At 40.0% G+C, this 23,749-nt stretch overlaps 1 protein-coding gene across 2 annotated transcripts in view; it reads right to left on the bottom strand.

Annotated features, from left to right (window-relative positions):
- Window positions 1-23,749, bottom strand: part of SWAP70 (switching B cell complex subunit SWAP70) — a 41,362-nt gene that overhangs the window by 12,387 nt on the left and 5,226 nt on the right. Inside the window, exons 2-6 of one of the 2 annotated variants that reach the window (XM_059825855.1) lie at window positions 20,621-20,761; window positions 14,053-14,226; window positions 4,488-4,715; window positions 775-921; window positions 394-502 (exon numbers count right to left, since the gene is read on the bottom strand). In XM_059825855.1, the coding sequence (XP_059681838.1) occupies window positions 394-502; window positions 775-921; window positions 4,488-4,715; window positions 14,053-14,226; window positions 20,621-20,761 (799 nt within the window). The remainder of the gene's footprint in view (window positions 1-393; window positions 503-774; window positions 922-4,487; window positions 4,716-14,052; window positions 14,227-20,620; window positions 20,762-23,749) is intronic. The other variant, XM_059825856.1, reaches the window with a different exon arrangement.

Consider the following 23,749-nt stretch of genomic DNA (forward strand, 5'->3'; position numbering starts at 1 on the left):
CCATACCATACTACCTCAAGTAAAACTGTAAAAGCAAAGCCACTATTTTGTGATGCTGAAATGAACAAGCTTCCCCTTTCTCCCCAAAAACAACAATTTACAATGTAGTCCTCTTCCCTTCCCCATCTGTAGAAGTACAGGCAATATAGAAAAAGCAAACAACAATAATATCTATTTCATTTTGGTTATGGCTGCCTAAATGACAGAAACCGATTCCCCTTACATGGACCCTTAATTCTTCCTGATTCTCAGGCTCCTTAAAGATCCTTTCCATGTGCCCAAATCAGAGACATCAAAAATCACAAGACCAAGAATTTCAAATTTGAGTAAAGCACAGCTGTAAGACTTCAGCTTACCTTAACTTTCACATAACTAAGATTTTTGAAACCTCACCTTGAATCCACTCCTGCTTCTTCTTTTTATCAGAGGCACTGATCTCAAAGCTTTTATCAAGACATTTTATGAGAAAAAGGCATTTCTTTCCATCTTTGTCAGGCAAGGCCTAGAATGGGTAACAAAAGGATTAGCTTTGCAAACACTGAAATCTAAGTTGTATTGTTAAGCCCCACGTATGCTGTTACACGTATCTGTTACAGAGCTACAAATACCAGCACTAAGAACCTTTTTTAAAAGAGTGTTTATGAACTGGTTTTATATAAGGTAAAAAAAAGCTCCATTAAAGGAAAGATACCAGGAGTCCATCCCGCACAGAAAAAAAAGGATTAATTCTTATCTTTAGAGACATACAGAGTTTTTGGTGTTGGTTTTTTTTACCTCTACACAACAGTTGCCATCCAGTATGATGTCTCCCTTCTTGTCCTTTAAATCTTCACTTACATAGTAGGAAATAATATTGGGTTTTAGCACAAACCATCGTTCTGTCCAATTTTTCCTTTTGTGACCTTTTTTCAACATATAGCCCTGTAAAAAGCAACAGATCAGCTGAAATGCCCGGCCTCTGTTGAAGGGCCTGGTCTTTTGGTTTTGTGGCTTAAAGACCCAACAGAGCACACGGAAGTTAGCTCAAGGCCCTAAATACTTCACCTACACACTCCATTCCTAATACCAGCACACTGCTAACTGTTTAGCCCATGAGAAACTACTCACTGTTCTTCTGTCCAGTTTTTAAGTAACTGGGTTACCTGAAGAACTGAACAATTATTATTATGTCATTATCAAGTCATTATTATGACTCTTCAGTCCTCTTTGATGACCTTTACTATTTAGTTTTCTTCAGTCGAGCAGAGACATCTGCCATCGCTAAGACTGTAATACTTTAATGACAGCCGTTATTAAAAATCAGCCCTGTGTGGATGCACACCCCAGTGACAGATGTGGGCCTGCATCTATCTACACACTGTAAATCCAGCCTGTTATGGGATATTCCCAGGGATAAAGCAGAAGCACCTCTATCCTATGTTGGCAGGGTAGTGGCTCTACCCTGCCAACAAACTCATTTAGCTGTACCCCATTGAAGAAGCGATCCCATGTAGGATACTTCAATGAGAAGCATACAGCAAAACGGATAACAGAACCATAGTCCTGGCATCTTTATTGGATGGGGTATGGGAACACTGGTGAAGCCTGGATTTTCCCTTAAAGGAACAGAGTTGCACCTTGATTTAAACAATGCCAAGATTTCACTCACAGTATTTTATTTTCCTTGAAAGATGATCCCCTCAACTTCCTATAGGAGAAAAACATTTGCAAGCCTTAACAAGACTATTTTGAAAGAAGGAAGAGAAGCCCATACTTTGCCACTGACCTTTATACAAATAAAAGAATAGAAATTATAATCTTCCGTAATGACAATAAACAGGGCTGGTATCATGATCAAATCATCCAAGTTCGCCTCTATTAAATATTAACATATCTAAAATATAAGCAGCAACACTAAGTGCAGTTATACATTATCCAGTGTGGCTATAGCAATTCAAAAACCATCTCATGGAAAAGGGTGCACAGAGAATGATATAATAATTGGTCATTCTTTCAGGCATTTGATTTTTAGAATGATAGAAAGATGATTTTAGTGATCTTATCAGGGGCACTGCTGTGACCTAGTCAGTTTTTTACCTAGAGTTTCAAAGTTCACCAGTATTTCAGCTATACCTGCCATTTCTGAAACCATATTCCCCAATCACTTACATACTTTTATCTGACATCTAACTTCAGAAAAAAGTCAAATCACAGATGAAAGTGAAACACCTATGTCAATATAGCTATGAACAAGCCACACAGAAAGCACTGTACTCAAAGCATTCCAGATTAAGAGGATGAAAAGTTGGAAAGGAGACCAAGGAACATTTTTCTGTAATGGCTTTTAGCTATAGCAATATAGATACAAGCAAACAAATAAATGTGCTGTGGCATATTTAAGTCAAAGGTGTCTTTCTGTACAGGTCTGAGTGGGAAAAAAATTCAGGACAGCTGGAGAAGTCCTTTTGTTTTTTAAAAAAAAAAAAAAAACAAACAAAAAAGAAACAATCCCCCTACACATACAACTTATCCGTGCTCAGCTTTTCTAGCCAGTTAAACATGGCCAGCGCCAAGGCCGTGCCTATTCCCCTGTGCCATCCCACTCCCTTGCTCCAAAACAGGAATGTGCAGAGAAACAGCTTTGTTTGCCGCCTCCGTACTCTGGGCTGAGGTCTGGGTGGTCGCAAGGGCATGTGAGGGACTCCGGCAGCTTCACTCTTTCATGCCTTGCACAGTCTAAGTGATACCCACGTGTATTTCCCCTTCCTAACATACTGAATTTGCTTTCAAAGCCAAGTCAGACTGATATTTTCCCCTCAAATTTCTGCAAAATCTTTATCTGTTATTTCAGTGCACCAGCTGCTTCTCATCTTCCCAGAGCCCACTGACAGCTCCTGGGGATCTTTTCACACCAACTATCACATGAAGGACACGTCTTTCAGAAAACTAAATATCACAAATACCCTCCATAAGCCTTGGAGATCCAGGATAAGTGTACAATAAAAAGGGTAGTATGACACTTGGCTACGATACAAGCTGTCATTAATGAATACCTTGAAGTAATCATATACTGCAATAACAGGACAATTCTGTGAATCAACAAGGTATCAGGGTACAAGCTGTGATGGAACCAGATGTCTGTAAGTCACACGGGGAACTCCGTTCTCCATTAGGCCAGTGAGTGTCCAGGAGGCGCTGGGCCAAATCTTGACACAAGCTATTTTTAAGTGTCAAGGAGCCATTCAAAGGCACTCAGACATCCTTGAGAAAGAGGCCCAGCCACCAAGAGAGGAAAGAAAGGAGACAGTAAAAAAAAAAAACAACCAAAAAACGTGGAGAACGTGGAGGGGGGAGAGAGAGAGACAATGCAGTATCAAAACTGAAAAGAATTCCATTTCCTCACAAGTTTCAAGTGGAAGGACTGACCTGACACTGGTTATTTTATTTTCATGGTATTAAACAGCAGAATGACTTCATTTTGCCCTCAACTGACTATGTGTGCATATATGACCCCAGCCCTCACCTCCAACAGGCAATCAGCAGTTAACAAAAATAGACTTCTGCATTGTTCTGTGGATATTCTGAAAGAATTTCCTGTGCCAAGACCTTCTGATGATTTCTTCAGAACAGCTTAGGAACACCTGCCAAGAAAGCCTTTGTTTCTCTCCTCACCAACAAGCCAAGAAATCAAAGATGAAAAAAATTCTCTGTCAGGTAAAAGTAAATTTTAAATAGCTCTCTAGGTAAGCTCTGTTGTGACCCCCCAGGTCCCTGTGATATTTATACTTCCCATGAACGAAATACAGTCTTTAAAGCCATTCCTAAACTGATAATCCAGCCACTGGAAATCTGAAGAAACTGAAGATTGACAGAAGTCTGCTAAGAATATAAAGGCCAGCATGACTTCTTGTGTTTGAGTACAGGTAAATAAGTTGTCAGTCATGTAGCCTGCTAGGCAGAACAGGAAGGGAGAGAGCTCTGGAGCTCTTCAACACCTTTTTGCCCTGTTGAAGTGGGGCAACTTGGAAGCAGACCTTTGAGCTGGAGCAATACCTTTGTCCAGACCCCTTGTTTGAATACAGAGGTTATCATCAGCACAACTTGTATTTGCTACAACGTAACAGAAACTATAAGAAAGCATTTTCAAAGACTGAAGAGTTGTCACCGGTTTAAGAACTGACAGCGTGCTGCAGCTATTTTGTCAGCTAACAAGCAGGTGATCCTAGTATAAAAAAGGCTCTATCTCAAGTCAGAGCACACTTCTTTCACTTTCTAAAAACAAACTCTCCCAACAAGCAACTCATTCATAATAGTGCAACAATTACAACAATCTGAACAGCAGCACAATTTCTCTTTTATAAAAATAAGCTTATATTAAAGAACCCTTATAAGTAATTTACCTAATTTCCCCCTGCTCATTATCCATCAGGTAAAGAAATTCCAGTACAATTTTCTAATTACGCAATAAATTTTTCTACTTTAAAACATTAGTGCTTTGTGGTTCTTACCTGTTTGAGTACATCTAATATGAGCTCATTAAAGACTTCATTGATTGCCATGGACACCGTCTGTCTGTCCATCCCTTTACTAAACTGCCCACTTCCGATGAGATCAATCAGCTCCCATGCAGAAAGACCTTCTCGACTGGTGTTGAGAGCAATCTTATAATGATCAAACTGCTCTTGCTGCCAGCCTGCTCCCATTGCTTCGGTGAGTTTTTTAAGTAAATATTCAATCTGTACAGAAATACAAACAGAAATTATTCATTTTCAGCAGGCATGGAATCAAGTGTTTCAGAGCTGTAAACTAAGCTTCTCTAGACACCATCATTACAGGTAGATTCCTACGTTCACATTTAGGCCCTTAAACTTAGGTGGTCTAATTAGCAAAGATTTTAGGCTCCTGTCTCAGTTGAACTTTTGACTGCCAAGCCTACAGCTACTCGCTTCATAGTAAAGAAACAAAGAATTGAACACGATAGCCTCTTTTAATATTTCAGATTCCTACAGAACACATTGGACCTTCCCTGCAACAGCTTCCAAACCATGATGACTGAAGTGTGAGAAAGCAAGAAGTTTCAAAAAGTATTCTTGTAAGATAAAAAGCAAACAAATGAGAAAAAAATAAGAAAAAACGGCAGTCTGGACAAGAAGTGAAATGAAAAACTACCAAGGTATGATCATGTATCTTGGTCTTCACCTGACCCCTCTTCTCTAGCTCTCAAGCACTCCATCACTGGACACAATCTTGGCAGATGTATCAAGAGAAGTAAAAGAACAAATTTTTCGTGTCTGCTTTTACTGTTTCCAAAATAAACTCTCCTTTTCCTTTAATCTTTCATCATTCTGTAAGAATTACCATACACAGGGTAATAACACTGTCAAAATAAACACAAGAATGAAAAAGGAGGAAAGGCAGCTGGGTTTCTTTGTTTTTTATGTTTTTTTTTAATCTCATCACTGTTTGCTCTTTAAACTAGTTCATGGTATTTTAAACTAAGCGCATCTACAGCTGCAGGTGAGGGCTCATCCCGGCTGCTCTGCTTCTCTACAGGCAAGAGGGATGCGACAGGGTGGGAACTGCACACTGCCCGGTGGAGGTGGGGAGGGGAAGCACCACTATCCTTTCAGGTTGTCTCTGTGCACGTGGAAGTAACACGGATTTCCTCAAGTGCTGCTTTTCTGAAGGTTAGTCCTTCAGGACAGCCTGCTCCACTTTCAGTTTACCTGTTTTAGGTGTGGTTTTGGAAACACTATGTGACTCAGGAGTCTGAATCCCATTATCAAAAATGACTAAGGTATACAGCATGAATGTGCCTCACTGAAAAGTGATGGAAACCAACTGATTTCCAGGACTTCATTTTTCTAATCACCAATGGTGGTTCACCTCTGTTCCTCAGCACTGCTTGAAAACACAATGTAATTTCTCCTATAGGTAAGAAAAATGCTGGCTGAGAGGATGTTTTGCCACAGAATAAATTAATTTTCCAGCTACAGCTCAGAGACCTTTCAGCTGGTCTAAGAGTTTGGAGCACCCAGCATTCCCTACGTAAGAGATGTGGGAGTACAAAGAAGTGAGTGAGTGTTTTTCCCCCCCCCACACTTCACCACAAGGACTCCCAGGCCTCAAGGTTTTCACGCAGCATACATGCTAATTTTCTGGCTGCTGCTTCTCTTGCAACTGGTACAGGCAAATCCCTTCCTTTCCCTCATATCTATGATCAAGAAACATATAAGTGTGTAGCAGAACACACTCATCTGGCAAAGCAGTAAATTACCAAATTCACCTTACAGATGGGTGGGCTTTTCTTACTGTTACAGCTCAGCAATTGTTCTTAGTCTCACAGCCCCTACTCTAGTAGCACATGGACTAATGCTACAGCAAAATGGAGAAGCTACTGAAAGCTGTTGCACTGTCTAGAGGAAAGGTCCAGCTCCCCTGAAGGGGTGGGAAGCGCGTATCTCTTCGAGGTGTATGCTCCTTGTAAAGATTGTCTTAAGAGAAGACAGGCTAGCCAGGCACAGAATACACCTCCAGGGTGGGTACAGAAGTTGTGCAGAGCATTGCTTTTCATTTCAGCTTCACCGAATAAGGATTTAAGTATTTTTAGCTCCTCATGCAATTCTTACTAGCAAAGATACAATCTGAACAGAGGCCTCTGCTAAAGTGACATCCAAATTGTAGGCAAGTGCAACTAACACAGGGTACAAGGTTTACGGTAATCAGCACAGATGACTTTCAGCTCTGTGCTGTGCCCCTCTGCCATCTGAGGAAAGCACCCCCCAGGGAGGGCACACCTGCACACCCGCTTCGCCTCCTCCACACAGGCTGCGTGTGGCAGGCCAGAGAGGGTGGCACGGGCCTCCTGCTGCTGCAGCGCAGGGCTCTGCTGTCCGAGGTTAGCTGCTGCTCATATTCAGACCAGTCACCAGAACAAGTCATAGAACTGTGCTTTGCAGTGGTTCCACGCGCAGCTCTGAATCGCTGAAGTTAATACAGTCACATGATAGCAAGGAAATTGTAGCATGCCATCCCAAGCAGCCATCATACAACTTTTACCAGATTTCTGTAAAATTCAGCAACTAATTCCTTTAAAAATCTTTAAAATACGCTTTGCTGCTTTTCACTCTCCAAAATCTTTAAGTTAAAAAACTAATCCAAGGCTTTTAAGCATCAACTACCATAAATCCTCAGCATTCAGTTAAAGGCAGGAAGCAGCGTACTTCCTACTCCAGTCAAGTTTTATAGAAAAAAAACAACCTAAAAAAGCCCTTCACAGCATGTAAGAACAGTAGCACTGTGAATTTGTTTCAAAACAAACCTCTTAAAACCTGGATTTGATGAGCTGAAATGAGCTCTGGCATCAATGAAGGAGTAACCTTTTTCCCCACGTTCAAAACACATTGTGCCACTCAGCTCAGTCCCTCTGAGCAGCATCAGTTCTGAACTACAGTCCCGTACTTTAGCTGAAAGGGAAGCTAAAATAACCAAGGCTTAATTAAGTAGGTAATATACCTGACAAAATGCTAGACAGTAATTAAAAAAAAAAAATCATTAAAACTTAATGAACTTTAACTTTAAAATGTATTGTTCCAAGATTTCACAACCTAGTACACCGCTTGCGGCATGCAGCTCTCAAATTCCTTTGGTTAATTATCTCAAAGTACGAGGACTCACTTGCAGACAAAGGGGCACACACGAAAAAAATCATACCTGAATAGATTTTTTTCACTTTTTTGCTCAAGCCACGTGAACAAAATGTACGTCAAACTAATGGTCTGGAAAAGAAGCAATGCAAAACTCTTGGCTAGCACATGTTATCATGTAATGCACTAAAAATAAGTCAACATATCCTTTCCTTTAATGTCATTTGTACGCATTTTACCTTATTTTGATTATTAGAACAGCTTCAAACATTAAAGTCTGACATCCCCCATCTACAAGTCACTAAAATGACCACAAATATCCTATAATCCCATTAAAGTACATAAAATATCTCACATTAACTCTTCTTAACTGAAAAAGGACCCGTGCATATTACAAGTTAATTTCTAAAATAAAAAAAATTCAAGCTTCATCTTGCATTCAGATAAGTACATGACTAACCGAAGTCCCGAGAAAAATCTGCTCAATACCAACAGTGAGTAAGGTAAATATGGGACAGTGTGAGGTAAATATAAATAAGTAAGTTGGATCAGTGTGGAAGCAAGTAAGAGACCATTCATTATGTGCTCAAATGAGGAACCTCTGAGAGCAAACGACATTTCCCCTCCCCTTCACAAAGAGACATGTCAACTCAGCAAATAACTGACAAATTAAGTCTACTGGCTCAAACATAACCTACTCTTGTGGTTAAAAAGCAGACTGTCGAAAAGTGAATGTGAAGCAATGTTTGCTGCTATTCTGACTGGATCTTACACTTTTGGATATGGACATAAAAAACACAGGGGGTTGCTAACACTACATATGCCAGTACGGACCAACTGGCTCCACAGTATGAAAAACAGCTTCCATCTCAGATCAACAGAAACTTGTCAGCCAGAATTTTGCCAAGAGAAAGCATAAATAATATAAAGAAGAGAAGCTCTTTAACATGAGCTATGCAACCTGTTTGATACATTCTTTCAGAGGGCCCTTTCTTTTCCCATGTTTCAATACCTATTTGTTTTTCTTTTCCAGGTAATCCTGGCACTATCCTCCACGGGGAATGAAGTATCATAGATGTTTCACATATTTTTCTGATATACAAGTGTGTCTCTTAGAAGACGAAAAATGAAAAATAATGTCAAGGAGGCCTTCATGCCCAGCAGAGCACGGCAGACAAGGCTATTCTGGTTCATACTATTCAAATAAGGTTTGTGATATTAACAGAGTAGATGTAAAGAGTCTATTGACATTGTACAAAATTCTGTGGAAGTATATGTTACCGGGCAAAAGACACAAAAGCAATCATATCCCCTTTCACAGTCATCACCAAGTCATTTCCCATCAGAACATCACTTACATTTAAGTCAAATATTTGTTTCTTCCTTTCCACCAACAAAACCATGTTCATTATCCAGTGTAAGCCATTATCATCTTTTTTTTTTTAATTAAATTAGCATTAAGTAGTATAATAAAGGTCAACTCAAAAACCAGTGTGACATGTAAACATGTAAATCCTAAGGACAACCTGCTGCATAAACTGAAAACTGTCTTATTTTTTGCAGCAATCAAGGAAAAGAGTAGTGAAATAGGAAGAACTTATGCAAGTCGTAAGTGATTAAAAAAATCTTTCTAACCATCATCATCAACTTGTAGAGATCATGGATCAATTAAAACACCACATAAGCAGCTTTCATTCTAGTTGTATCAGTTTTTATTTTATTTCTGAATGGCCAAGATTCAATTCCCAGTATTTCATTCACTGTAACAGTTTTCGATACTAGAATGCAGAACAAGGAAGCAAACATGGTAACAAAAAACCTTTTTCTGCAAGAAATGCCTCGAGAAGAATCACTACTAGACAGCTTCAAACCTTCACCTTCTCAGTCTAAGAAACATCACCTCATTTTCAAATGCACAGAAAGCCACACAAGGTTTGGACCCTCTTTGTCCTAACTACGAGGATTAGAAATGCCACATGTTAATACAGAAGGCTAGAGGACAAGCGAAAAATGACTGTACACATCTTCTTCCCTCAAGAAGCCAGGCTTAAAAAGCAAAGACAGCAAATATGTTTGGCTTATTTAAAACAAGTTATGTGAACACTGGATTACAACACACAAAGAATATGCAGCTTGCAGTGTACATATCTGCGAGTTTCACCATTAAGGATGGCCCAGAAACACTGCTAACCACATACCACAGCTTTCAGGCGATAAAGCATTCCCATGGCTGCAGTCACATGTCCAGAAATAAGAAAGGGGAAGTGTTTGGAAACCTTTTTATAAAACAGAAAACGGCTGGTTAAACAATACCAAGGCACACAAATGAGTCTGTAACAACTAAAAGGTGAGTTTTAAGGAAAGCTCATGACAGAGTAGAAGTATTTCTCCTCTTAGGCTACAGCTCTCTCCACCTTTCTTCCCTCTATTTTATCCTTCTCATGGAAGAGGTAATGCCTGCAAGAGCTGAAGGAAACACACACTTGGATGTCTGTATCTCAGATGATCCAGTGGAAAAGACCGGCTGCAGGGAGAGGAAGGAGCCCCCACACAGGCCCCCACTTTCCAGGTACATTAGCAGTGTAGCTGCTTGGTAAAGCTTTGCCCACTGCACCAGAAGGCAGTTCTGTTGCTAGCCGAGAATTGCATTAATTCTGAAAGCTGTCCATCAGGACTAACTTTAACTAGAGCAAACAAAATACAGCATTGTTTTCCTCCAGTCCATCTGTATCTCTTTAAAATACCACATTTACCCAGTTCACAGAAGTGTTTTTATTCTGTACATACCAACGCTTCTCACTTGGAAGGGGAGGGAGCTTTCAGATTTGATACCATTTCGAATTTCCCCGGGACATGAGCACCTTTGCAAAATAGACATTCACAGATCTCTGTTCCTTTCCAACTCTCCTAACTGCTCTCATCTGCCCACCAGTAGCCAGCAGAAGCAACACTGGAGCCCAAGGCCATTTCCAGCTGAGCCCAGTGCTTTGCACAGCCACCAGCTCTTGTCCCTCTGTGACCTGAGTTCTCCCCATAACATAGAGGGATCCTCCCAAGCTTGAAGTTACATACCAAAACCGCACAGCCCAACCCAGGCCCTTCCCCATGCTGGATTTTACTAACCTTATTCCCATCAAATACAGGGCTGTCATCCCTCCTTCCACAGCAGGTTAGGAGCGCAGGCCACACGCTGCCTCTGGCTTTCAGTCTGGCCTCTGCTAAACCAGCAACTTCTGGCCCTTGTGTCACCTCTCCACTGCTTTCAAATTCCCTCTTTGTAACTGCTTTCCTCACTTCGCTCTTTCTAAAGCTTTCCTCAGCCTGCGTCTCCAAAACCTTCCCAAAGTAGTCTGCTTTCCCTTCTCTGGTTGAGTTGCAGCTGTTCCCAATTTGCTGCCCATTCAACATCTGGGTAGGGAATCAAGACTTAACACTTCACAGATGGGGTAACAGCCCCACCACAATTAGCTGTCTAATATGAAAGGCCTAGGGCACCAGCACTAATGCAAACATACACAACATGGGCAAGAAGGAAGGACAGCAGCCTCAATCTTTAGTCCGTGCATTGCAAAGATGGTGAAACTGCACCCAAGCAGGAGAGTTTTCCAGAGACAAAATTGCTCAAATGAGTGCAGAAACCACTTATCTCATTTAAGAAAAAAATCATACTCCCAAGCAGGTCTCAAAGAGCAGCTCCTCCAAGGAGGAGGAAGAGAAGGCATCCTCATAGCCACATAAAATTGTATCAACGCATTCACTGGAGACCTAAGAAATTCTATTACAATCTTCCCATCCGCAAGATGGGATGCAAAAATCTTCAAGGGATCACCTTTCCAACCTGAAAGTATGAGGCAAGTTTCCTAGTTACTTATGAAGGGGAAACAAAATCTCTGAAACCCAAAAGGTGGAAGGGAAGGAGGAGGGGAAATGGCTGGATCCCACACAAAGGACTCCAAGCCAGAAACTGCAATAAATTCTGTGTTGCAATATTCTCAGCCAACGGTAAGAGCAATAGACAAGGAAGGAAGGAAAGCCTGCTCCCTGGCTGGGAAGCTGTAGTCGCCCATGAGAGGTTTAAACTGGTCTCACCAAGACATAAACATCACGGAACAGCCATGCTTCCATCACCCTCTCCTCTGTTCTTTACTTTGCAAAAATCCCCTCACTTTACACAGGACGTGCAAGCCATCTTGTAATTAAACAACAGGATGCAATATAAAGTGGTAAAGACTAAATAGTCAAGCTTTATTAGGAACTCGAGAGGCATAAAAAGTAAATGGAAAGAAAAATACCTTTACTAGGTACCAGTACCATTTTGAATACTATTGAAAAGAGTTATTTTCAGGTAGAAATTCTCAGCATTAAGACAACTACAAGTTTGTACAAAAAATGCTTTGCAAATCTGGAGTTTAGATTTAACATTAAAAAACCCCAGACATAAGAACTTAAAAGGCAGATATGAAAGGTCACACAGAGAAAAAGCAAAACTGACCGAAATTGAGACTTAGCATCTTTACTTTTGGAATTTTGTGTAAAAGGGTAAATGTGGAATTTTCCAGAAGCACAGAGAACCCGAGGAGGACCAATGCAAACCAGAAAGGAGTGTGTTCAACAGACAGCATTCCTCTACTGGCTGACTACATTACCTGTGTGGTCTGAGCCAAAAGGTTAGAGTGAATACAGGCACTGTATACGATAAGAACAGAGCAGCCTTTCTTTGTCAGGCTCCATAAGCTTTCTTTAAACAGTATTGCACAATTTAAATCTTGCTGTAATCAAGGAGATGCAGACACAGATCCACCCTAAGAATTTTAAAATACTCCAAGTAGAAGAGCGATAGGGGTTAACCCTGGACATTAAGGACGGGAAGGAAAGCAAACAACAGCAGCTATGAATGTGGAAAACTTCTTTTGGGCTCAGGGCTGACTCTGCAGCCTGTCTCCCAACAAATGGACACATTGCCTTTACCCAGCATCAGCTACAGAAGGCAGCACGAATCTGGGGGCTCGCCTGGGGGAGGGGGAGCAAGTGAGCAACGCCAACGCCCCAGAGCTGGCAGGTCCAAAGCTTTTAACCATGCCAACAAATAAGGAGATGTGAAATATCTACCCTCAGGTAAGCCAGGCTGCGCAGTGGGGAATACAATGACAAACCAGAGATGTGGATTTGCATCCCTGTTTTGACAGTTATTAGTGGCTCTGACCTTCTACCAAAGCCAAATCTGACACCATTAAGAAAGAAGCTGTCTTAGCTTTTATAACCATGATCCCCATCTCCCAGAACTGACAGAAAAAACAGGAAAGCAAGAAAGAAGACTGTCCCATTTCTCATGGGAATATAGCATGCCAGGTAGGGCCCTGTCATCACCAGTCTGGCAAAACCAGAAACATTGTACAGGGTGAGTGTCTCCTGCTAAAAAGTGAGTGATAAGGCAAAACCAAGCAGTTTATTTTGATAGGGAAGGGGAGTTTTCTGTACTTTATGGTTTGGCACAACAGCTCGGAGTCCAACATTTATGTCGTAGTGGCATGTAAATCAGACTGTTTTGATCCCTGACTGTTCAACAATTTGCAAATTGGTACTCCAGTGCTGAACTGCAAACCCCTGGGATTTCTGTATACAGTTTTGCAAGAGATTATTTATGCCTACAGTTCTGATCTTTCCGCTTCTTCCCTCGCCCTTCCTCAAGGGGACAATTGTGGAGATACTGAAATCTTGCTTTAGGGTTAAAATACCTATATGAGCATTGCCCATACTTGTTAATGAACTTAAAGTATAAAGAGATCTCTCTGGTATTATTCCTTCAACCATTTCAAGCAGGAGTGTTCAGGTGGTGGCTCCTTCTGATCAGAAACAGACATCAGAAAAATTCGTACTTCTCCTTTTCATCAGGAGGGTGACATGAGACTGAAGATTCATCTTGCAAGTCACGGTAACACAGAGCAGAGGGGAGAAATTTTTTTCAGAATCACACTGATGTACTAACTGTGCAAAATTTTAATCACATATAAGTAAGCGCAGTGATTAAAGATCACATATGTGCACTACACATGAGCAAAGCAAGAACCTTAACAGTTCCAAGTGCTAGTACAGGAGCTAGTCTCCCCAGCACCCGTCAGTCCTCACAAAAAGCAAAATAAGCTATTTACCGGGGTGGGGCAGGCAGCATGTCCCGTTTAGTCCAGGCTGTTTAAATGACAGACACACTAACCCTCAATATCTCAACTATCCTGTGGGAATCCCCGCATATGCACCCAGGAAGACAAAGAAAAGCACCCGAGGCCTTACATTATTAAAAGAGGGGAATAAAAGTTTTATATTAAACAATTATTTTCTCTTAAATATCTAGAGAGTAGCTAACATTAACATAGTTCAACTGGGACATTAAGCAAACTGGTGTTAAACAGCTTAAGTTTTTGTTTCTTACCTCCTCAGGTACAATGATTAAAGGGTATTTGTCCTCTGATAAGAAGTTAAAAATAACCCACACTTTAAATGCATCTTCATCGCTAATCAGCAAAGGACTTTTAGAGAGGTTCTTTTTAGCACAGAGAGTCCAGCACATCCTGTTGAATTCAACTTTGTCAAAGTTTCCTTGAACCTAAAATGAAGAAATTGAAGAAAAAGAAATTAATATGCACAAATGGCACAGAATAACAGACAGACCAAGTTTAATAGGCTCAGTCATACAAAAAGCACCAAGAAAATTCTAGCTTGCAAGAAATGTCAAGGCCCAAAAAGCAATGTAGCAGCCTAATCTGACTTCCTGCATGGAGATCAACTAAGGAATTTCTTCCAGCAAAATCTACATCCAACTTCCAATTTCTGATCGAGTTAATAATACCCTGACTTCACGTGAAGAGGCTACACTGCATTCTGCATTTCCTCTAGCACATTAGCTTTAGCTTCCAAACCCTCTTCATAACTGTCTTAAGTCCAACTGCCCTTCTATTCCACTGAGTTACTGAGATTTTATATGGCAAATTTGGAAACCATTATAGCCAAAACTACATGTGGATATGCTAAAAGCGATATTGAAACAATAGCTGGGAAAGACCTTTAATATGTTTTTCCACTTTAATATGTTTTTCCACTTCATGTTACTCAAACATAACTCTTGTAGGATATTCATAAACATGTAATAATTTTTTTCTTCAACGCTAATCCACTTAAAACCTTGCCTTTTTCTCAGACTTGCAAATCTTCACCTTATTGATAAAAAAATTCCTCTTGTTTTCATTATCCTTTATCATACCTAGCAACTGTACATACCCATCTGTGAATTATTTACATATGTGAAAGCTTTCATTTCCTCTATTTTCTTTTTAGACCCTCATTTATGTTAGAGACGAAATCTATTTATCTCCCTACAGCTTAGCAATGCTATTTTTTTGCCAACATGTAACTGATAAAGGTATGTTCTACACTGTAATGGAAGTCCCTTGAGATTTCAGAAAGCATGTCTAAGAAATGAGTTCTTGTACCTGTTATGGTTAACACCACCAGTAATGTTCAGTGACATTGTCTTATGATAGGCCAAACCATGCATCTTAGATGCTTCAAGGACACCATTGCAAACTGTATGATTTCCCATCCAGTCTGGTAAGTGGTCAAATATAGTGGAGGTTGAGCCACAGTGGCTAAGTCAAAGACAGACTAAGGAAGTGGATGAACTGATATGGGTAGAGAAAAAAAGAAAGAAAAAAAAAGACAGAAGTAAACAGGAAACCAACCCTATGCCAAGAAGCACTTTACAGTACAGTTTCCAGGACTCAAAGTGAGACTGTGAAAGCAAGCCATAGACTTTGCATGCTTGCAGAGCAGGCCACCAATGTAAGTGACAATGCAAGAGGCTGGCTACAGGCTACAGCTGTCCTTTGAAGAAGGTAGAAGCTGTAGAAGCTATAGGTGCTATAGCCACAAGCTCAGCATCCTGGTTGTTCGCACAAGAAACATGGGTCTTAAATGAAACACCAGCCAAGTAAACAAACACCCTTTGGAAGAAGGGCTAGAAGCCAGGTGTCCTTCTCCTTCCTTCAATTTGCCAGCACCTCATCTCTTGGTTACTTTTGCCTGTGCTTTTTGCTGTCTGTCCTCCCCACCCTGCCCAATGAAGCTCGACTTCTTTTCTAAAACAACTTCATCCACCCAGATGATCAGTAGTTCCACCTTGGAAGTGTCCTAGTGGTTATGCTACTCCTGAGGAAGATGCCAACAGGGCAGGAAATCTCCTTTCCTACAGCCACCACCTGGCAAGTGCTCTAAGCACTATAAGTAAGGTGTGTTGCTCTACAAGCAGCTCATGTTTTAAAGCACAGAAGCAATCAGTGACCAGGGAGACGGGTGAGAAAGACACGGGCCCTGGCCAGGGTAAAAGAAAGTGTGTGGTTTCTGTTCACGTAGCAAAGCTGGATCGCGTGCACCTCAGAAACTCGCGTCAAAACCCAAGTCACCTACAGCATGTTACTACCACCAGGATTAGGCAGCAGCCAAGCAGGAGGTTTCAGGACCATTTTGCTGCAGGGGACTAGGTCGCACTGTGCCAGAGGTCCCACTTTAGACATATAAGTCCTTTTTTTCAAAATCCAGGCTTGATTCTGAAATGGACTTCATGGGACCCACCCAGCATCCGGAGCAGAAACACTGCTTAGGAATTGTTCAGGAACAATAATCAGATGAGCGCACAAGTCCCAGCTCTCCAAAATAACTCCAATTTCGCATCTGTGTTTATTTTCTAAATGATCAGCCTGTCTGTTAAATAAAGGATATAATCACAAAATTGCTGTTCTGGAGATATTGGGAGTCGGGGATGGAATTAAATACTTCTCTTTAATAAAGAATGAAAATTTTCCTCAGCAATTTCATGTAGCAATGCCAACTATTCCTGGTACCTACGTTCTATATTTGCATGGGGTGGGAGGGGAAGGAAGGTGAAAATCCTGCAACTAAACCCAAATTGCTTTATAGCTAACTCCATACTACAGAAGTCTTGGCTGTGCTACTTTGGCTTCCTTGACTGGCAATACTCCACTGTAGGTGGCTACGTAACAATTACTCTGAATGAATAACCTCTCTGGATTTATGAGAGATCATTTCTAAGCATCATTTCAAAAATTAAAAATATTTGAACAGTTTCTGAAGTTATACTTGAACTTACTTGCAAAAGTACTTCTCACTTAGTTAAGAAACTGTAAAAGTAGAAACTTTTCAAACAGGAGGTACTGACATCAAAAAAACAGTCATAAACAAATACACACACTGCTTTTTCATGATATGAACAAAACACCTATTTATAAAAACAGATTGGGTCAAAGATTATCCCGAAATTTAAATTTAAAGAGGATTCCCCAAAACATCTTTAATTACAGTGAGACTCTACTATGAATCCTACCCTGAAATCATCTTCATGTGAAACTAAAATAAGGAATTTATGACACTCTACTGAGAAACCAGAATTTCAATTGCGTTTGTCCAGAATACGCATCCTGCTTGCAAACCTGTGTGAATATCACATGGTTCTGGTGCTTAATTAATGAACAAATCCTTGTACAAGAGATTTTTCCTGTGCACTAGTACATGCTTTTAACTGTACTTCATAATTTGTCCAAATTATTTGAAGTCACCATTTCACTTGGTAACTTCCTACAGTAGTCCACACTATTAACTCTACAGGAACTATCACTTTTATTTGTGAATCTGTCCAAATGATGAAACATGCAAATGAACCAGCCCCTCCAACCTTAAAACTGCTTAAACTCGTAGAGATAAAAACATGACATAGAAAAGACACCTCCCTTCCCTTTCTAAGAAGTTTCACAAAATAATCAAAAGAAAAATGCAGCAAAACCCATACAATTTTCTAGGTCTTTAATTTCTACTCATATGCAAAGTATAATTTACCATCATCAATATCCTACCAAATAACTCTAAAACATAAGGAAATACAGAAAATATATGGCTTAAGTACCAGTGATCAGATCAGTTCCAAAAATACAACAAGCATTGGTAGTGTAAATAGCATTCACTAAGTTGTCTGGCAGGTGAGACAACCTGAGGTTTAGAACTATGTCCTTCTTTGTCTCACCTCACTGTGACTCTTCCCTGCTATAAATAAGGCATGTTGTAAAATACCACCATCACCATCATTGAAAAGGAAACATTTTCAATTGGTATTAAAAGACATGCATTGTAAATAATGGAATATGCTAAAATACGGTTATGAAACCAAGTAAAACAAATTATGAAGACATTACACTGGCAAGCGACAGCTCCCTCCTGAAAGGGACACTTACAGAACAAGAACAGATTTTGTTTCAGATGCAGGAAAATCCTAGATACATCTGTCTGCTAAGTAACAAGCAGCACGATACTAGAAATCATCAATAAGGCAATACTAACTATTCAAACTATTTATTCAAAATCCCTATTTGGATAAAGGAAATCAGTTGCAACCAATTTGCCTCATTTAACTACCGACTTGTGCCTTCCTTGATGACTCCTTGGTTCTATATAAAGAGGCTTTATTGCAGGGTAACACAGGGTAAGCCAGCACTAAATAATATAAAAAGCTACAACTGCATTTAAGAGTACAACAGAAGTTATTTCAAAAGGTTACAAAGTCCTCTCAATTATAAGTCACAGTTACATATCTGTTTTAAAGAAATCTAAGGATTCATTCTTTAAATACTACACTAATGTTTTAAAGCAAAATATCTTGAGACCAAAAAAACCTCTCTTGAGCAGGTTGCTCTTGCTTAAATCAATTAATTCACCAGAATATATACAACTGGAAAATGAGAGAACTTCCTCTGTACTTGGGGGTATAAAGCATCAGTCCTCCTTCAGTAGCTTTGCTTACTAGCATAAATTAATAGCATTTGTTCTACAATCACCCCATGTAAAAGAACAGATTACGCCTTGGAAGAATGAAAAAAGAAGGGGTTTCTTGTTTGGTTTTTTTGCTTGTTTGTTTTAAACAAAGGAGACATGTTATGAACCAGTGACTTCATCCTGCTGAATGTTGTCTTTTGGAATTGATGTAAAGTCATGTCTAAAAGATGAGATGTCACAATCAAGATTTTTCCAGTCCACAAAGACAGCCTTTTGTCTAAAGAATTTCACTAGTTTTTAATAGTACATATCTAAACAGTTTACAAGCATTTAGTCAGTATTAAATAACATGAAGTTACAGGTAATTTAATCCTGTTCCATAACACTTTCATCTTTTAAGATGAACTAATGGTATGGGTATATCAGACAATTACGGAAGCCAGGTCAGTGTATGAATAAAACAACACAAGAAACTACATGCAGTCATGCTCTTTCCTTTCATGAGAAAGCAAGGTAGCTTTTCCTTAATTTTTACCATGGGGTAAGAAGGTGCCCCAGCATAGCTAAACACTGTAAATTCACACCAACTTGCTTATGTAGCCAGGTCTTTAATTTTCATTTAAATGCAATTGCTCCTCATTTCCATAACTGTTGTTCCTATAAACACCCTTTAACAATAAAGCATGTTTATATTTGAAAAAGCCTTCCATTGCTATCCTTTTTTTTTTTTTTTTACTTAATGGCTTGCTACTGCCTACAATGGTGTTAACAAAAGACACTGTGGATCAGACTCTACTACTGTAATCCTTCGGTCAAAATATAGTAAGGCCTTTTCTTTTTCCCCAAAATTTGTATACAAACTGCTTGGTCTCCATTGAATCTTACAAGAGCTCAGACAGCCAACACAAAGCGGAAATGAGATCACAAACATCTAAGGGACAAAGCTAGATTCTCCAACATCAAACAACCAAGACATTAAGTGAGTACCCTTTACGTGTATTAATGGCCAACAACCCCCACACATAAAACAGGTCACTATTACTGGGTATGAGAGAAACACAGACCACAGAAGCAGAGGAGCTGTAAGTCTTAGCTAGATATATGAAGCTTCTCCTGCTTCCATGCTGCCAGACTGCATTATATATATTACATTTTTCACCAGTATTAAATGTAGGTTAAAGCAGCAGCAAAAATCAGCAAATCGGGCTAAAGAGTTTGCATAATCTGCAATTGCTGCATTGGACTTTTCAGCAGCATGTCAGTTCACGACTTCTTACCATTATAAAAGAAAGCAACCACCTCTGTATCTGCAACCACAACATCAAAGTTTGAGGGTTTCTGGGGTCGGCCCCCAAGTGTATGAGAAATCAGTGGTATTGAAGCTGATACATTTGCACTATCACATGGGACGATTTTTACCGTCTAGACCAGTCTCCCAACAGAAGTTGTCAGAAGAAAAGCAGGAAGATAGTTTTTTTACTTTCAAAAGTTTCAACCTAAGTCTCAAATGCACAGCTCCCAGAGCCCAGCTCTGACCCAGTGACTACCTATCTTAGAACAAGATGGAGAGGAGAGTAGGGGAAACCCTGCTGGCTTTCCAGAGCTTCCCCCAGAACAAGGCACAACAGAAGACTGAAGAGTGCTCAGACACGAAAGGAAGGAACTTGCAAGATGGAACTTAACAACACTCCCTAATGTCACCCACTGTAACTATCTGAAGCGATCTATTTATTAAAATACCTTGTGAATAGACATTAAAGATATTTTTGCCCTTCCTGTTTGCAAAACAGTCTATGACAGTATTGTGTTATAGCCGTAGTATAAAGTGGGACAATCTATAGCTCCAAGACACTTTCAAGTAAATTCAAGCTGATGTGCTTTATTAATATGAACACAGTTCTGCATGAACACAGCTTCGACAATGACCAGATGTAACAGGAAATAGAAACCAAGGAGAGAAAAAAAGAAGTAGAGAACAGTGCACCCTTCCATTTTAAGGCACAGGCCCTCCCGAGTACCCGCCCCATCCCGACCCCATGCAGGCACACTCACAACCAGAGTATCTTGACACCAGCGCGCTTCGTGAAAGCTGAAGTCTACTGTAAAGACATTCTAATACAAAACCTGACAAAGGGAAAAACAGAACGCAAGAATTCAAAACTTACCTTTTCCAAGATGAATTTGTTCAGATAAGGCATGTAACCCTGATTGGAAACTGGTCCTTCATCATCATCCCTGAAGTGCTCCTCCAAGGCCACTGGATCATGGGGAACATTTAACACTGTGCACAAGTTGTGAGAAAGGACCTAAGGACAGAAGAGAAATCAGTGACACTGCTGTCAGCCTTAACCATGCTGCGTTCCCTCCAAAGCAGATCTGTGATTCACAAAACCATGCACAGAAGGTGACACCTTCATATCAGCACAAGTTCTGCCTTGCCGATTTTTGTCAAAAAACAAAAACATAACTAAAAAAGTTGACTCCAAGGATTTGACGGCTTCAGACAGTTGCACATTTACAGAAGCAATGTGATCACAGATAGGTCCATTCCTACATAAGTGCAAACACAGCTACAGAAGCTTCCGTTTGTACACATATACTTACGCATTTGAAAACCAGGAGAGGCATGCAGAAACACCAAAGTAGTATTTACAGAGTGAAATTAAGACAGCTATGGAAAACAACCACAAATACCTAGCCTTTGAAATTATTCATATTTGCTATCTAGTGAAAATTAGTAATGAAGAAAACAACTCAGTATGTACCTTTACGAAGAAATGACCACTCATATTAAAGTGTTTACTACGGATTTCTCTCATCTTCTTGATTTTGGGTTGCTTTTCAACATCTACCCCATGTTTCAAGTTGGCAAAGGAAAAGTAGTGTTATAGAAAAGGGAAGGGTTTAGGCGTGCTTCTCAAATTTTTATTTTAAAAAGTTATTTGCATGAATTATATCAAGAGCTTAACACCCACTAGCACTCATGTCAGTTCTTCTTCTTTAAGAAGAGGCTACACACTTGATTAATTTTAAGGAAGTGCTGAGTTATTGAAAACTAACTGGTAGCCAACGCATCTCAACTTCTTCAACTTAGGCCAAGTTTTGCACACACAAACTAAGACCTCTGCAGCAACAAAAGGAAGGCAGAGCCTGGGTAGCAGTGACTCCTGTGCCACCAGCACTTTCCCAAGAAAGGCAAAGCACCATCCCTTTCATTGTTCACATTGTTTCGAGTCAGGTTAGTCCTGTAACACGCTGCCCGCTGAGTCTTAAACATGCTGTCACTCGGGAACCCTCTCCCCTTGGAATGATGCAGAGTTAAGCGCCAGAAGACCATGTGCCGGCTACAGGAACTAGGTTAAGGATTTAACTTCACATGCCCAGGAATGGTGTGCATTGAAAAAATGTAACTAAGAACCAAAGGCAAAAAACACAGGTAAACCAAAATTAGGCAGAAATAAAACAGATTGCATCTTTTGAAAATGCATGCTGCTTGTGGTTTTTTTTTTTTAAAGCAACAACCAGACAGGACAGACTGCAACTGAGTTTTGGCATATGTTTTGCTTTTTCACTGTGCAGCATAAAATTAAAAAAAAAACAGACCCAAATGATGCAAAGAGAACACAGTAAAAAAATGTGCAGAAAATTTATAAGCCGGTCTATTTAGGTGAGTAGACATAAAGCAGTTGAGATGGGGTAGCTGCAAAACAAGAAGTGAAAGTCTGAAGTCGTCAAAGCCTAGGAAATCAAACCTATGCCACACACTTAAAATGTCTGGGCTTTCCCCCCCCCAAAAAAATAAGGTACATTTACTTTTCTTGTGGATGATAAGGAGACATGCAGAGTCTAAGCACTAGTTAGCATAAAATTGTACAAAGATAGCCCGAGATGCAAGTTCAATTCAGAGGAGAATTCCTCTCTACCTACCTCCAAAGTTACACTTTCTTTTAGAAAAGCACACATTTACATGAAAAATACATATTTTCATTGCCATATGCTATGGAGTTGACCAGGTTCAAAAGTTTAAAAACAGAAAAACAATAGCATCAGCCATATTACAACAAAGCTGTATTTCCCAAAGTAGCAAAATTTAGAAGTTATCACATTTCACACTACCCTCCATCAACAGTGTATTTCCCTTCAATCTACCTTTATTTTTAACCACCACATGAAATCAAGTATTTGAGTCCATGTGATTTACATATGGGGGGAAAAAAAACGTACTATCATGTGTGTTTCCCCTTCTATTTAAGGCTTCTGTTGTTATTTATAGAAGACTAAGGGATTCTTGAATTTCTGAGAAAGATGATCTCAGTTTTCCAACCAGACGGTAGTTGCTAATACTATAACTACAAAAATACTCAGCTAATAAAAATATGCTAAAAGCATAACTGATTTAAGCTTATTACCAAAATAACTTACAAGTCTCAATAAAACACTTTCTTATCACACACTTTCTACATGTTTCTCTTCTCCCTTTTTCCGCCTTCTTGCTGTGCTTGGGCTGTCAAAAACCTAGGTGGTTTCCGCATCAAGCAACCAATTTACCAGGAAAGAATTCCACTTTCAATCATTGTCTAAGATCTGTCTTATCTGCGATCTCTCCTGTGGCCAGTGCTCTCTTTTCATAACTCAGGAAATTCCTCGGTGCCTGCCAAAGCCTGCCACTCTCTAACACGGCCAAGTGCCAGCTGAATTCTTCAGTTGCAGGGTAAGCCTGAAAAATTCTGCACTGAGGTCTCATTTTGTTTTGTTTTATTCTCTCAAATCGCGTTATCTGGACCATGATATAGTATATTTTTATTTTAATGATCAATTTAAAAAAAAAAATCTAGCTGAATACTAGGTTAATTGGGGTACAAAAAATTGCATTGCCTTGCAAAAGCTCCATCAACCATGAAGAAGTTTTGCACCAGTAAGGATTATTCCCCCCGTGCCCACAGGGTTGCTAGGCAGCTTTTTCTTTCAGCACTTATTATGCTCTGGATGCTACGTTTAACAAACTACCTTCATGCCAGAGCCAACTCCTACCCCAGGCTGGAGACTCACCTCTGTGCTGCAACAAATGGGTACAGCAGTGGTCCCCAAACTGTAGTCCGTGAGACAGTACAAGCAGTCTGCAAAGGGTCCACAAAACCAGTGCACTCTTGGCACAGTTTTCCCATTTTCAATTGAAAGTTTCATAAAGAAGATGCCTAGTGGTGCCCAGGGAATACTAAAGGTGTTCTGCTCTAAATATAAATAACCAGATGAAACAAGCAAGCTGAACACCAAAGGTCATTACAGACTTTTGA

Source organism: Gavia stellata, chromosome 17, assembly GCF_030936135.1.
Source record: "Gavia stellata isolate bGavSte3 chromosome 17, bGavSte3.hap2, whole genome shotgun sequence".
Taxonomy (NCBI): Eukaryota; Metazoa; Chordata; class Aves; order Gaviiformes; family Gaviidae; genus Gavia; species Gavia stellata.